The sequence below is a fragment of the Prionailurus viverrinus genome, chromosome F2 (genome assembly GCF_022837055.1).
Source record: "Prionailurus viverrinus isolate Anna chromosome F2, UM_Priviv_1.0, whole genome shotgun sequence".
Lineage (NCBI taxonomy): Eukaryota > Metazoa > Chordata > Mammalia > Carnivora > Felidae > Prionailurus > Prionailurus viverrinus.
Genome location: NC_062578.1, coordinates 61,254,823 through 61,271,993, shown reverse-complemented (window position 1 = coordinate 61,271,993; position 17,171 = coordinate 61,254,823). Strand labels below are relative to the sequence as shown.

General features: G+C 40.8%; 2 protein-coding genes across 2 annotated transcripts; one reads left to right on the top strand and one right to left on the bottom strand.

Annotated features, from left to right (window-relative positions):
• Positions 1–4,548: 4,548 nt before the first annotated feature.
• Positions 4,549–5,568, top strand: LOC125156760 (glyceraldehyde-3-phosphate dehydrogenase-like). Its single transcript, XM_047842987.1, is given in 3 exon segments — positions 4,549–4,599; positions 4,601–5,117; positions 5,120–5,568. Coding segments are annotated over 3 exon segments (999 nt in total). The 5' UTR covers positions 4,549–4,563; the 3' UTR covers positions 5,566–5,568.
• Positions 5,569–10,774: 5,206 nt separating this feature from the next.
• On the bottom strand, positions 10,775–16,814 carry UTP23 (UTP23 small subunit processome component). The gene is made up of 3 exons (XM_047842917.1): positions 16,543–16,814; positions 12,603–12,777; positions 10,775–11,693 (listed from the first exon to the last, which is right to left on the bottom strand). The coding sequence occupies exons 1-3, from the start codon at positions 16,728–16,730 to the stop codon at positions 11,313–11,315; spliced, it is 744 nt and encodes a 247-aa protein (XP_047698873.1). The 5' UTR covers positions 16,731–16,814; the 3' UTR covers positions 10,775–11,312.
• Positions 16,815–17,171: the final 357 nt, after the last annotated feature.

Here is a 17,171-nt window from a genome sequence, read left to right as displayed (position 1 = left end):
TATGGTACTATCATATATAATGTATATGCATACATAATGTATAAGCACCTATATTTATATTACTTATATTACATTAATATATTACTAACATGCTTATGTGTAATACACACAGATATAGATGTGTACGCATATAACAAGCAAGGAAGAAACTAATCATTGCCATTAGAGACATAATTTATGTAACTGGTCACAAGGCCATCGTTGATATTTTAAACTTCCTTCTTCCACTTGTATTAGTTATCTTTTGCTGCATAACAAATTACTCCAAAACTTAGTGACTTACAACAACAACAAACGTTTATCTCACATAGGTTCAGTGGGCCAGGAATTCAGGAGTGGCTTAACTGAGTGGTTCTGCCCTCTGTGAAATCACAGTCAAGGTGTTAGCTAGACTGCTGTCATCAGAAGGCTTGAGGAGGGCTAGAGGACCTACTTCTAAGATGGCTCGCTCACACTGCTAATAAAATGATGCTGGCTGATTTCAGGAGACATCCTCTCCTCTCCACATGGAATTCTTGGTAGGGCTACTCAAAAAGCCTCGCAGCATGGGAACTGGCTTCCCCCCAGAGCAAATAATCCAAGAAAACAATATGGAAGCCATCATGTTTTTATGACGTAGCTTCAGAAGTCAAACACCATCACTTCCATAATAGTAATATCCTATGTTTACACATGTCAGCTCTGTCCAGTGTGGGAGAGGACATACAGCTTATGAATTCCAGGAAGTGAACATCTTTGGGCACTATCTTAGAGGCTGGCTACTGCAACCACCTGTTCCATATTTCCTTTGACCTCAGTCAGAATCTCAATTTGTTTCTTCATTGGTGAGGTAACAAAACCTTCATTCTTGAAGGTCTGTGAATACACAGATCTGCCTCCCTTTGCTTGTAGTAGTTTCTATTAACATTGACTACTGGACATAGAAACACTAAGAGGCATCTTAGAGACTTTCCTAGATTGCAGAAATAGTCCTTCCCACTCTCATTCTATAACAGCAATCCAGTTTGTTCTTGGAAACTAGGATCAATCATTCCATCAGTAGAGTAACTCCTTTCATTGCCTGTTGGTTCAGAAACATAAGAAAGAAATCCCCAGTTGACCTGGTGTCAGTATTATCTTCCAAAGCAATGGAATTATTGTTGTGTCCTTGGTAGAGGTATTCCTCCTTTGGACACAGGACCTCCTAGCCAGCAGAGCTTAAAGTTGTGGGGAGAAGGAAGCAAAAATTCTCTGAGTTGTTTATGAGACAGTGGAGGAGCTACTTCTACTGTTCCTTAATTCTTGTACCCATGTATTCTAGTTATGGGAGAGGCAACCATACATTGGTCTCTGATTCAAAGCTTATATTACATCTTATAAGAGAATATCTATTCTTTACAAGTGTTGTCTCCAAATTGGCACTGTAAATAATTATGTTTACTTTTTTTAACGTTTTTATTTATTTTTGAGAGACAGAGAGAGACAGATTGTGAGTAAAGGAGGAGCAGAGAGAGAGGGAGACACAGAATCCAAAGCAGGCTCCAGGCTTTGAGCTGTCAGCACAAAGCCCGACGCAAGGCTCAAACTCACCAACTATGAGATCATGACCTGAGCTGAAGTTGGATGGTTAACTGACTGAGCCACCCAAGTGCCCCTAAATAATTATGTTTATATAGCAAGATCATTTAATACCACAAATTCCTTGACCAGAAGCACTGTCAGTGGAATACCAAGATGGCAACTAAAGCATTTTGTTAGGCAGTGCTGGCAGAAGCATTATGGGAAAGAGAAGGAAATCCATATACAGAATAGGCTTGGCTTCACTAAGGATGCATTTCTATTCCTGTCATGATGGAAAGGACACAGTGTAATCAACCTACCACCAAGTAGCTCATTGGTTCCTTCCCTCTACTCCCCCAGGGATAGGGCCATACTAAGGACTCAGTATTGGTCTCTGGCATGTTAGGTACTCAACAGTAATGGTAGCTAGGTCAGCTATGTTGTTGAAGCCCATGTATAGTGTCCATTGCTGCCACCATCACTGCTTTGTTCATGAGTCCAACGAATAAGCACTCAATTGGCAGGGGAAGAGGCTGACATTTATAGAAAGTGCACCTTTGTCCACCTGATTACTGAGAGCGTCCTATACAGTAAATACCTATTGATGGACATTCAATTGACACACAAATATCTTTATACTCTGTGATCATTCTGAAAAGTCTATTCACAGACCTCTTCCCCAGACATCTTTCCCACAACTCTTCCAATCTGATTCTTGCCAAACCCTTAACTATCTAGCTAAGCCATTATTACCTACCTATAAATCAGTGCAGTTCTATGGTTCTGACCATTTCGGAATCCAAAGTGGACAACTAGATGTATTGTTCAAAGTTCTGCCAATAGGGGAATTTCCCTTCATTGCCATCTTTCTGGGCCGTCGGTGAATGGGGCTTTAATATTGCACTTATGCACTTTTGGTTTGGGGCAGCATATAGTGTGAAAACATCTATAAACCAGGCTCGGGTTTTTTTCCTTTTCAGTCAACTGATCATAACAAAATTCCTTGAGGCCATGAGTTGGGGGAAAGAATGCAATACAGCACAGTTTAGTTTCAGAGGAGTGTGAGAGACTCAGTCATGCGCCTTACTTGTACATGATGGACCTGCTTAAGTCTGATCTCTTATGCACCATTTCCACTTCACGGACATGCCCAACCTCATGGTTTAATGGGCAGATGACATCCAGTTAATTACAGGAAGTTCAGGTTGCCTGGTCATTTGATGTCCTATGGCTAGTTCTTTATCAGGACCCAGAAATAGGCTTATGGCTCTCTGTCAAAGGATAATCATTATCTGCAAAAGAGGATATGCATTTTCTTCAAAACCTCAGAAGTATGTGCCATGATTCTTCTATGGTACTTGCCAGAGATTCCACACGGCCACAGACACAAGTATCATTGGATCTGGTGGCCCAACCAGAAAAACAGCTTGCAGTGCAGCCTAGATTTGCTACAGAGCTTTATTTTGCTCTAGTTTCCATTCAAACTCTCAGTGCTATGGGTTACTTAGTAATTGGGTCAAAGTAACATATTAAAATGTGGCATGCTTTGCCTCCAATACTCAAAATAGCCTACCAAGCTTTTGTGCCCTGCACCACCCCCACCATATACTGTTTTGTTTGTTTGTTTGTTTGTTGAGTGATACATGGTTGTGGTGTGGCAATGTGTCGCTAAGAGGTTATTTTGACATGCTAAAGATCACTGGACTCTCAGAAACTTTACTGAGGTGGCAGATCCCTGAATTTTCATAGGGTCTATCTTCCCACCCCCTGGTTCATAAAGCTTCACAAAGATATTTGTAATACTTGCTACATCCTGTTCATCAAATTCAATTTGCATAATTCCATCAATGTCATGGGTCAGTGTGATATTTTACGCAATGTCAAGATGATCAAGATCTCTGCAGACTATATTATGGCTAAGAGCAGGTAAGCTGACGTAGCATGAAGCAAGATGGTGAAGTCGTGCTGTGGACCCTGTCAGGGAAAAACAAACTGCTTTTGGTGGTCCTAGAAAATCACTAAAAATGGTGTGTGGGGGGGTGCATTTTCCATATTACGTTTAAGGAGCTGTGTGGATTTGTTCCAGCAAAGGAAATACATCTGGAAGGGCTGCTTCAAATGAGTCACCTTCTGATCAACATTAAAATAATGTAGTCATGCTTTAAAGTCCATCTGCCTTCTGCACAGACCAAATAGATGAGTTAAATTGAGATGTAATAGGAACCAACACTTCTGCATCAATCAAATGTTTAATGATGATTGTAGTCTCTGTAATCCAACACGTCCTATTCTTTTGGTTTACCATCCTGGTAGAGAGGAGGAATTCCAATAGCTTCCCCTTGACTCTTCATAACCTAATGACCCTTAGTCCACAAGTAGGGAGCTAATATGGTTGCCTAATATGTTTTTAACAATAATACATTCTGGAACTGGGGGAAAAACATAGGGAGGCACATGGGCCTACTGAGCCCACTGTGATTCAAACTGAGCCTATAACTCAACTTATCACCTGACCACCATAAATCTCCACTTTGAATGTCAGACCAGCAACATATGGGTCCTTAGCAGTTAGCATCAGTTGAGAACCAGTATCTAATAATCCCCCAAAAGTCTGGGTGTTTCTATTTCCCAATGCACATTCACTGTAGAAAATGGCCACAGGGAAACTTACAGCAATGCTTTGGGGACCTTCCCCAAGAGAACCCAGCCTCCCCTTAAATTGAAGGGCTCTGGGCCTCTGAACTGGTTTAGGTCTGGAAACTGGATGAGAGCCTATGGCTATCCTTTCTGATAGACTTGACTTCATTTTCACATATGTGACAAATATGTATTAACACAGCCTACTCTTAGTATACTCTTTTTTCCCCCTATACATTGTCATAAATATTATAAAGGAAAACCAATGATCTAGTAAGTTCTCACAAAAAATGCAATCGTAAAAAGTACTTCACGGCTCTCTGCTCCTCCCCATTCGACAGACAGCCGCATCTTCTGGTGCAGTGCCAGCCGCGTCCCCAAGACACGATGGTGAAGTTTGGAGTCAACGGATTTGGCCATATTGGGGCACCTGGTCACCAGGGCTGCTTTTAACTCTGGCAAAGTGGGCATTGTCACCATCAATGACCCCTTCATTGACCTCAACTACATGGTCTACATGTTCCAGTATGATTCCACCCAAAGCAAATTCCATGGCACAGTCAAGGCTGAGAATGGGAAACGTGTCATCCATGGAAAGCCCATCACCATCTTCCAGGAGCGAGATCCCGCCAACATCAAATGGGGTGATGCTGGTGCTGAGTATGTTGTGGAGTCCACTGGGGTCTTGGCCTCCATGGAGAAGGCTGGGGCTCACTTGAGGGGTGGGGCCAAGAGGGTCATCATCTCTGCCCCTTCTGCTGATGCCCCCATGTTTGTGATGGGCGTGAACCATGAGCAGTATGACAACTCCCTCAAGATTGTCAGCAATGCCTCCTGCGCCACCACCTGCCTGGCCCTTCTGGCCAAGGTCATCCATGAACACTTTGGCATAGTGGAGGGACTCATGACCACAGTCCAGGTCATCACCGCCACCCAGAAGACATGGATGGCCCCTCTGGGAAGCTGTGGCGTGATGGCCGAGGGGCTGCCCAGAACATCATTCCTGTTTCTACTGGTGCTGCCAAGGCTGTGGGCAAGGTCATCCCTGAGCTGAATGGGAAGCTCATTGGCATGGCCTTCTGTGTCCCCACCCCCAATGTGTCCATCGTGGATCTGACCTGCTTCCTGGAGAAAGCTGCCAAATACGAAGACATCAAGAAGGTGGTGAAGCAGGCATCAGAGGGCCCCCTCAAGGGCATCCTGGGCTATGCTGAGGACCAGGTCATCTCCTGCGACTTTAACAGTGACACCCACTCTTCCACCTTTGACGCTGGGGCTGACATTGTGCTCAGTGACCACTTTGTCAAGCTCATTTCCTGGTATGACAATGAATTTGGCTACAGCAACCAGGTGGTGGATCTTATGGTCCACATGGCCTCCAAGGAGTAAAAGCCCCCAGCAAGAGGAAGAAGAAGAGAGAGGCCCTCAGCTGCTGGGGATTCCTTGCCCCAGTTCAGTACCCAACACACTTGAGAATCTCCTGACCTCCAGTTTCCATCCCAGACCCCCTGAAGAGGGGAGGGCCTTGAGGAGCCCTACCTTATCATGTACCATCAATAAAGTATACTGTATCCAAAAAAAAAAAAAAAAAGTACTTCACAACTTCTTACTCAACACGTCTCTGGAGGCAAGGGAAACAAAAGCAAAAATGAACTACTGGGACCTCATCAAAATAAAAATCTTCTGTACAGAGAAGGAAACAATCAGCAAAACTAAAAGGCAACTGACGAATGGGAGAAAATATTTGCAAATGACATATCAGATAAAGGGTTAGTATCCAAAATCTATAAAGAACTTATCAAAGTCAACACCCAAAAAACAAATAATCCAGTGAAGACATGGGCAAAAGACATGAATAGACACTTCTCCAAAGAAGACATCCAGATGGCCAACTGACACATGATAAAATACCCAACATCATTCATCATCAGGGAAATACAGATCAAAACCACAATGAGATACCACCTCACACCTGTCAGAATGGCTAACATTAATAACTCAGGCAACAACAGATGTTGGCGAGGATGCAGAGAAAGAGGATCTCTTTGGCATTGTTGGTGGGAATGCAAGCTGGTGCAGCCACTCTGGAAAACAGTATGGAGGTTCCTCAAAAAAATTAAAAATAGAACTACCCTACGATCCAGCAATTGCACTACTAGGCATTTATCCACGGGATACAGGTGTGTTGTTTCAAAGGGACACATGCACCCCAATGTTTATAGCAGCACTATCAACAATAGCCAAAGTATGGAAAGAGCCCAAATGTCCATCAATGGATGAATGGATAAAAAAGATGTGGTGTATATATATACAATGGAGTATTACTCAGCAATCAAAAAGAATGAAATCTTGCCATTTGCAACTATGTGGATGGAACTGGAGGGTATTATGCTAAGTGAAATTAGTCAGAGAAAGACAAAAATCATATGACTTCCCTCATATGAGGACTTTAAGAGACAAAAAATATGAACACAAGGGAAGGGAAACAAAAATAATATAAAAACAGGGAGTAGGACAAAACAGAAGAGACTCACAAATATGGAGAACAAACTGAGGGTTACTGGAGGGGTTGTGGGAGGGGGGATGGGCTAAATGGGTAAGGGGCTCTAAGGAATCTACTCCTGAAATCATTGTTGCACTATATGCTAATTTGGATGTAAATTTAAAAAAAAGTAAAATTAAAAAAAAAGTACTTCAAATGGATTCATATTCAATATTATTGATAAACCTTATGTCTTGAAATATTAGCTAATGAAGCCCTTTAATGGCAAAGATTTTACAATACTTTATCTTCACCATCCTTTACATTTTGGGTTTTTTTCCTGTGTATATTTTATAATGTACAGTAATAAATATACATGGTTTATAAACATACATTTATAGGTAGACACAAAATTCTTTTACTGACAAGGATATATGATTAAATGTTCAGAGGCCACCAATCTAGGTCCATATGAGAAATCAGTTCCTAAGCTCATTCCAGACACCCAATCCTTTGCCTTTATTCCTACTTAGTTCTGGATCTGAAATTATATAGAGTTACACCAAATTACTGTACTTTCTCATTTACATCTAAACTAAGAATTCTTAAGAAAAGTTACAGCACAATGACATATTTTTATAACATTTTAAACAATACAAACTATTCATTCTCTCCATTCATGAAAATCTATTAATTAAACCTGTCAAATCACAGCCAACTTGCCTTACTAAAGGCAAAGACATAAAATACAATATCTTAACTCTATGCATAAATAGAAAACAGGAAATCTTTTTACTTTTGAAACTTGGCTGTTCTTTAATGACTTCTAGCTTCAATTTACATACTTGTGGGGAATGAGAAATGGCTGTGGGGCTTCGAAAATGTAGGTAATACAGAATCCTGCCCAAACTCACCTACAAATACTTCTTTTTGAAGTGTTCATAAAAAACAGCAATTTTCTGAAACACTGTTGTTGAGTCTGGCAAACTTCAGAGTTCAAAAGCACATATACTCTACCCTTATCCCCAACAAAGCTAGCAGCTACCCTCTAAAGCAGGGGTTCTCAACATTTTCTTTTCCCCAAACTGCAAAACGGATTACAATCACATGTGTATACATGGTGCCATGCCCTCTTCCCTAAGTTATTATGGAAAAAATAAAGCAAGTAGTGTTAAGGATATCTGGGGTGGTGTTATGAGGGCACTGCTCACAAAAGAATTGTAGTAAAAAATAGGAGATCCTTTCGTTAAGATATTTCTTAAGGTAATATGACTAATATGAAAGTTTTAAAATACTGAATACTATTTTGTAGTACATTGTATTTTTAATATGTTAATTGAAAAAATTACTATTTTATAAAAATAAGTTGACTTTTCTAGCTCTCCAGTTCAGACATCTTATCAGGTGACTAGATAGCACTGGTAAGTAAGTATTTTGGGTTCCTGGACCCAATTTCAATGTGTATTGGCAGAGGTAGTTTTTACACATAGAATAAGCAGTGCTCTGACACCAACAATTCAACTCAACTCTGACATTATTTACCTGGAGATAGATAGCATCAGATCCCACGGGTTAAGGGGTCAGTCCTTCAAGACTGTCACCTCCTCTCCCCTCACAACACACTTCAGACCCATACAGGCTGTTACCTGCTCTTCTGACGTCTGGCTATAAATCTTAAATTCCCATGACACTCTTCTCCATTCAATTAATTTGCTAGAGTGACTCACGGAACCCAGAGAAACATTTTACTTACTGCAAGTTCATTATAAAAGGCTATGAACTCAGAAGCAGCCAGATGGAAGAGATGTATAGGGAAAAGTATGGGGAAAGGGCAGGATCTTGCAAGCCCTCTCCAGGTGGGTCACTCTCCCCAATCTCCACCTGTTTATTAACCCGGAAGCTCTCCAAACCCTGTCCTTGTGGGGTTTTATAGAGGCTTTATTACATGGGCACGATTGATTGAATCAGTGGGCATTCTCCTCTCTCTCCCTTCCCCAAAGGTTGGGGGTGGGGTGGAGACTTAAAGTTCCAACCCTCCCATCACAGGATTGGCTCCAAAGGTAACCAGATGCCATCCTTAGATGTTTTCCAAAACCATCTCATTAACATAAAAGACACCTTTAAGCTCTCATTACTTAGGAAGTTCCAACGGTTTTGGGGAGCTGTGAGTCCAGAACCATGAATAAAAAAACAAATATATATGTACTTACTAATAACAATATCACATTAAGCTTTGTTAAAAAGAGAAATACCTAATAGTTATGCATTTTAGCATATTGAAAATATCATTTCACCTGCTTTATCACTTTGTCTACATTTGACCCAGTAATCCTATCATTGTTGACGAATTTTTTTCTTCTTCACAGGAACTATACAGCTATATTCACTTTTTCCCAGTATCTTTGCCTTCTTTTTAAAAAATGTTCCTGTTAAGAAAAAACAGAAACATGAAAGGACAACCCAAGCACTAAGCTGGCTTGCCTACCCCCGTGTGTTGTTCCTACTGTAGTTAAGGCTAGAACTTCACTGTTGAACCAGAAAAGCATCTCTGAATTCAACTGAGAATAGTACTTCTGTAGAAAAATTTAAATGGTCTCAAATTTAAGAGCAGTTATTTTAGTCATTAACAAGAATTTATTCATGATGTACTTCATACCTGATCATGACACTCTAATGATACAGATTAAGAACTGCTACTCAGAGGTGTCACAGGCAGCACAAAGTCAGGGGCTAATGGGCAGATCCCACCTTTTCCATATTATACTTCAAGATCTCAGCACAGAAACACTGTAATTTTGGTCTGATGGATGATTAAAACACTTGAGAAAAGGGCTGAAAAAGATGACTTGGTTATTCAATTCCTAATAGAATCGGCCCTTAAAACATTTTATAAACAAAATATAAAATGTATTTACTACATAATCTGTTATTTTAAATTCTGGTGACCCTTTAGACACCTTTTAAAAAAATTTTTTTAATGTTTACTTTTGAGAGAGAGACAGAGTGTGAGTGGGGGAGGAACAGAGGGAGAGGGAGACACAGAATCTGAAGCAGCCTCCAGGCTCTGAGCTGTCAGCACAGAGCCCGATGCGGGGCTCGAACTCACAAAATGTAAGATCATGACCTGAGCTAAAGTCGGATGCTTAGCGACTGAGCCACCCAGGTGCCCCTAGACACATTTTAAAGAAGATATTCATAGTCCATCTTAAAGAGAGTGTTATTTTGGACTTTTTACTCTTGAATTTAATATTTGCTTTAAAAGAAAATCACCCTCCCTGCTGGACAAATGAAACTCAAATCTGTTTGCTTCCCCTAGGGCCTTATAAACAATTAAGAGACTCCAGGGGAATTAAGTGAAATGATCTTCAATCAAGAATTATCTTACTAGGGTGCCTGGCCGGCTCAGTTGGAAGAGCACACAACTCTTAATCTTGGGGTCATCAGTTTGAGCCCCCACGTTAGCTTAAAAAAATTTAAAGAGAGAATTATATTGCTAGATTAATGCAACAAATATGAGGGTAAACACCTGTGGAGCCTCACAAAATGTACTTCCTACACACTCCATGCTTCACTACAGCAAAAAAGAAAACTGAGAGGAAAACAAAGAATCTAAGAAACAAATAACAAAGTAAATTTCTGGATAAAGGCAAGAAATGTCTGGATGACAGCTGAGAAACATACTTTGAAAACTTTTCCACATTGGAGGACAGAGGGCTGTAGAATTATCTACAGGGGTGAGGAATTACCTGGTATTATATAGAAAATTGTAAGTTCTGGGGCACCTGGGTTAAACATCCAACCTTGGCTCAGGTCATGATGTCACAGTTCATGGGTTCGAGCAACGTGTCATGCTCTGTGCTGACAGCTCAGAGCCTGGAATCTGCTTCAGATTCTGTGTCTCCCTCTCTCTCTGCCCCTCTCCCACTCATGCGCACATGCTCTCTCTCTCTCAAAAATAAATAAACATTAAAAAAAGAAGAAAATTCTAAGTTCCTTTAACACAGTTATTAGAGAATGTGGCAAGACCCAGTCAGATGCTAAAAGAAAATGAGGACATTATAAACTTTGGAATAACATCGTGTAAGAAATAAATTCAATCATAGCATGCTACTTGGGTAAGTGGTGAACAAAGTTTATAGTCATAATAAAAAATACTTTGAGATGTATAAAGATTGAAATATTAATATGTTAGAAAAATGAAGGAGTAATACAAGTAAGCAAAATTTCCACTTTCTAGTAGAAAGTCAAATAATGGATGGACCAAAAGACAGCACCATATTCATACTATTTGAGAATATAAATTCTACAACCACTACATGAATGAGGAATGTTCCACTGTAAATGTGAAAAAGGACGCCCACTTTGTCACAAGCCTTTTGTACGATTTGACTTTTTTACATGATTTGCATATCCTGGGGGTACGGGGCCAATGGTGAGATAGAAAAAAGACAACATTTTTACATTGAAGAACAATCTCCAAAATGCCTAAACCCATCCACTCTGAGTTGTTGTTTTTCCGAATAATTTTAGGCAAAGGCCTATGAGTCAATATTTATTTACAAAAATAATAGTCTTTTATTGTAAGTACTTCCACAGTTTTAAAAAGAAATTTATTTTTCACATTTAAATGTCTTTAAAAGTATTCAAAGGATTATCATTCTGCATTCTGCTTTTCAGAAAGTACTTTTGAGGCAGATCTATTCCGGATTCTTTTTCTTTTTCTCTTCTTTTCAGAGGCAGATGATTTTGTATCCTGTGCTCTTTTCTTTTTCTTCAAACAGCTAAGAGGATTGGGGCCACTTACTTTCTTGTGTTTTTTCTTTCTCCTCTGTTCAGGGTTTTTCACTAAACCCTTTTCTTCTTTGAGTTGCTTGATACTTTGTTTCTCGTGCACTGAGACAAGCTGACCTGACTCTACTGCTTTAACAAAAGCAATTGTTTTGGGAGAAGGTTTGTCCAAGACAATAGTGTTCTGAATAATAAACATGAGAGGGACTCCCGGCTTTTTCTTCACTTTCATAGACAAATTCTGATCCTATTAAAAAGAAAAATAGCACTATTCAGTTCAAATATGTCAATTAAATAAGATGCCTTAAGTGGAAAAAATAGAAGAGATCACAAGTTTTACTTTTCAAATTGGTATGTCTCACTAATAGAGTAAATTTTATGATTAAAAAAAAGGAAGATAAACAAGAAATCTGAGCACAAAGAGATAAGTGGCAACAATGTGACACTGGATCTATCAAGATTCTACCACCAGGAATTACAAACTGTCACAAAGGTAAGAATGTTAGGCAATGACCCACTTTCTACTCTAAGACATGCTTCAAAAAGGGTGAAGAATGTTCAGAGGTTGAAGGGATAGAAATAAAATAAGAATTCATGGACTCAGATTCTAGATTCAGCTCTGCATCTAATTTAATGATTTTATAATTCTAAAAGAATACGTAACCAAATCTGTATGTATGTGAACTTCTTCGTTAGTATCAACCCTGAAAGTCTCTCCTTCCCCTCCTGGTCTTTAAAAGCCAGAAACAGTTCTATACTGGTCGTACAATTTCAAATAATATAAGACACAACTTTTTGAGAACTAGTATAAAATACAGGAACATGCAAAAACACTGATGAACACAGAATGTAAAATATTTGTTCCACTTCTCTTCAAGAATGCTGACACATATCATCACATCTTTTTGTCAATAACTATTAAAAAAATACTTCAGTAATTAAGAAAAATCAATATGCTTAAGGTTCTCTCCTCAAATTCTCTAATGGCATGACAACTGCTTTTATTGACTGCAAATCAACTTAAAAGCCTGTATTTTAAAAAGTTGAAACATTCTATCAAACCACTTCCATCTAATTTTTTCTGATTATAAGCAGCTCCATATGAAATAGAAACAGAAATGATTAAAATTGAGTCTAATTTTAAAAGCAGTATCACCTGTGTTGCCACAAAATAATGATGAGGATTTCCCTCTTCAACCATGGAGAGCAGACATTCTGATCCACTCACTGGATTCTTGAAATGGGGACAATTTCGGACTTGGCATTTTTGTGCAATCAGTTTTGCCCCATATAAGTCTTTTCCCAATGTTTCTAACTCTTTTAACACACACCTGAAAAAAAAATGTTATTAGCAGCTCACAATTACAACATACATTTCAGTGTTCACATAAGTATAGAAAAAGTCAAGTTTTTACGAAATTTAAACTATACCATCACGATCTGAATGTGTTATGTGTTGGCCCCAAACATATGGTAGCCGTATCACTCTTTAAAAACCTGGAAAATATTTGGGGCACTTGGGTGGCTCAGTTGGTTAAGTGTCTGACTCTTGATTTTGGCTCAGGTCATGATCTCACAGTATATCCGGGGTGTGGGCGTAGGGGTGGGGTGACAGCGCGCGGGGCCTGCTTGGGATTCTCTCTCTCTCTATATACCTCTCTCCCCACTCTTTCTCAAAATAAATCAACATTTAAAAAATAAATAAAAACCTGGAAAACACAAACACCAAGTTGAAGGAAAAACAGTTAAATCTACTGAGCACTTATTATGTGTCAGGCAGCATGCTAATTGCTCTTTACATAAATTCTTGCTTCAATCTCAAAACAGCCCTATCAGTCACCTAATTTGAAAGTTATCCTTATTTTGGAGTACCTCACTCTGAGAGATTCCAAGTAACATGCTCAAACACAGCTCATAAGTGGTAGAGTCGAAATGTGAATCCAAGTAGTTGACAACACATACCTTGCCCCAACCTTAGTGCTAGATGCTTCTACTTCAAGTACAAATTGGTACACCTTTAAACGATTCTCAGTACAGAGAAGTAAAAATTTAAGTCATCGGTTTAATAACAATCACAACTTCCTTTTTCTCTCTGCGTTTTCATATTAATATAAGCCAATGTTTTTTAAAATGTCAGCTATAAACTACCCATATCAAAATGACACAGTGATAACAAATTCTATTAATTTCTACTCCTTTTCACATCCCCAAATCTGCACCTCTTGAGGAGTCAAATGTCAGCATTTTAATAAGCTCTCCAGGCACTTCTTCTATCACACTAAAGAAAAAATAAAATAGAAAATTATGAGAACTACTTAGTCAAAGATTTCTGAAACTCCAGGCAGCCCTTGCCAGACTCTACCTTGCCTCACTCCCTTTATCATCCATTTAGTTTTGTTTAAGACAAGAGATTTTGCTTTCTATTCATCAGTTTTGAACTTTTTGGAGTTTCAGGCCCAAACTCCCATGTATTTACTGGATATTTCCTACGGATGTACACCATCTCTTCAAATTCATGTCTAAAATCATGAAGATTTAGATCACGAAGCTCCTGGGTGTAAGTCAGAAATCCTAACTGACCTTTTCTTCCTCACCCATAACCCTACCCCATCGGCTGTTGGTATCTGTCTCAGGAATGCCTCTTTGTAGAGCCCTTGGGCTCCAGCCTTTTTCTCTGAAGTTTAGGCTCCCATTATTTCTTGATTGGACAACCACAAAACAAGTCCGCCGGTCTTCACCCTCTTGCTTCTCCAACTCAGCCCTCACACTGTTACAATCAGCTTCTCTAAAAGACAGTTATTAGGTCTGATAGCATTTATCTCTTCATGATGCACACCAAGAACCGACACAATACTATGCTTTAAAATAAGCATAGTAGGGGCGCCTGGGTGGCTCAGTCGGTTAAGCGGCCGACTTCGGCTCAGGTCATGATCTCGCGGTCCGTGAGTTCGGGCCCCGCGTCAGGCTCTATGCTGACCGCTCAGAGCCTGGAGCCTGTTTCGGATTCTGTGCCTCCCTCTCTCTCTGACGCTCCCCCGTTCATGCTCTCCGTCTCAAAAATAAATAAACGTTAAAAAAAAATTAAAAAAAATAAAATAAGCATAGTATATATGTATATATATATTATATATAATATATATCATATATTATATATAGTATATTTTATATAGTATATAATATATACTATCATCTATAGTATATACTATATAATATATACTATCATACTATATATATATGATATACATATATATAAAATAAGGTGGGAAGGTGGATAAGGGCACAAGATTGGCCATTTCAAGAATTCCCAGAGCTGGGTGACACAATTATACTAGTCTACTGTTGTGTATGAATAAAATATTCTGGAAGTTAAAATAAATTCTTTAGGGAAAAAATGCTACAGAACATAATTCCATGTAGTACTTGCCAGACTTTTTTGTTACAGCACCATGTTAAAAATGTTGGTATTTCTATGGCACAGGGATTAAGAGAGGTGGTATGTAGCCAGGAGGGATGAACTCAGGGGCACAAGCTAAGGACTTGTGTGGCAGTGCTGAAGGCTAGGGGTAACAAATTGTGGGGTACCTACAACCATTGTGAGGCACTACTTGACTATGGAAAGCAGTTCATGGAGCGGTATTATGTGCGAAAAGCAAGCCAGTAATATTGTATTCCCAGTAGAGCCCATTCCTTTGTGTGCATGTGCAGGTCTAAAGAACTGGATGGATGGTACAGCACGTTAACAGTGGTCACGGGGTGGTATTACGGGTCATTTACATTTTCTTTTTTTACTTTGTTTTAAAATATAATTTATTGCCAAGTTGGTTCCCACACAACACCCAGTGCTCATCCCAACCAGTACCCTCCCCCATGCCCATCTCCCACTCTTTTTTTTACTTTTTTAAAGTAAATAATCTACAAGGGGAACAACAAAACCCCTAAGTGTTTTTTTTTTTAATTTTTTTAACATTTTATTTATTTTTGAGACAGAGAGAGACAGAGCATGAACGGGGGAGGGGCAGAGAGAGAGGGAGACACAGAATCGGAAGCAGGCTCCAGGCTCTGAGCCATCAGCCCAGAGCCTGACGCGGGGCTCGAACTCCCGGACCGCGAGATCGTGACCTGGCGGAAGTCGGACGCTTAACCGACTGAGCCACCCAGGCGCCCCAAAACCCTTAAGTTTCTTAATAGTTCCTGTCGTAGGTTTGATTTCCCTTCTTCCCAGCGTCATTTCCAATTACACCCTGTGCTCTCATCTCTTTTTCGGGCATTTACAACTCCATTTCTTCATTTAGGTGGTCTTTATCTCTTGTCCGTCACCCAAACTAGTCCTTCCCCTCAGAACTGAAAGGTGTCTGGGCTCAAAAGTGACCTCCTCTATGAAACCTTCCATGATTCCATCTCCCCACCCCCACCCCCGGGAGGTTCCCAGGCTGAGGAAGTCACAACACACACGAGTCAAAACGCGCCCGGAAGGTTGGCCGTTTGTCCTGTTCACGAAGTTATCCTCAGTGGCTACAGCCGGGCCTGGCATGGGGCTGGTACTTAATAAAGACAGTTCAATAAATAAATGACCATGGGCAAGGCTCTTAGCCTCGAGCTGTGAATTATCTTTCTGGGATTCGGAGATGTTAGCTCGCAGGGCAGCTGTGACGCTTGAAAATTTTTCATTTCCACTAGAAACAGCTATGCGAATAAGAGCAACCACTTGAAGCGGGTAGATTGTGGATACCAGCAAGTGCTCTCCACACGTCTGATCCTTAAAGCAACCTTATTAGTTCACGGTCTTTTCCTTACAGATGAGAAATCCCAGGCTCACAGAGATTAACTTGCCGGAAGCCACAAAGCTGGCAGGACTGGGACCAAGACTCGAAGCCAGATCGCACTACATAAAGCACGGGTCTCATTCGCCGGGCCAACCACACCAAGATTCGCAGTGCACTGTAGTTTCTACCTACGTGGTAGACACTCGCCTGACTTCCTCAGTGCCTCCACTTCACTGTCAACTCCTCGTGGGTGGAGTGTTTTGCACGTCGTGGCCTCGTCTCTACCACACCCGCAGGATCCCCAGGCCTCCTCCCCGGACCCGCCGGGCCCACCTGGTGGTGCACAGCTGCGTCTCCCCCATGAGGTAGCGGGGCAACTGCTCCCGCAGCTGGATCCGGCCGCGCAGCGCCGCCTGACAGAAGGTACCGTCCAGCAGGATCTGGTACGGCTCGCGGACTCCGAAGTTATTGCGGAAGAAGCCGAGATGCTTCTTGGCGTGTTTCTGCCTCGTGATCTTCATGCCTGGCTTACCGGGACCGAGACCAGGGCACCAGAAGCCGGTAGAAAACGCTTACCCTACTGCCCGCGCCTCCCGGAAACAATGCACCCTTTGCCCCCGGAAGTAAACGCCCCCACTTCCTGGGCACGCCCACTGGTTGCGCCACGCTCAGACGAGCGCGCGCTTCGCTCCTGGTGCCCGCGCTTTAAGATGCGCGCCCTCCTGGCAATGCGTAAGCTTACTGCGTTATCGTGCGTGCAGTCAGCCTTTCAGAGATAGGCAGTGTGATGATAATCAACGATAATGTTGAAGCTTACTATGCTGCAGGCAGTATTCTAAGTAATTTACCATATATTATGCCCTTTAATGTTGATAATTTTCAAGTGGGGAAAGGAAAGGGATTGGAGTATACTGGACAACTATGGCAGGTTTGTACTAGTTGCCCTCCCTCAAAGAAGTTAG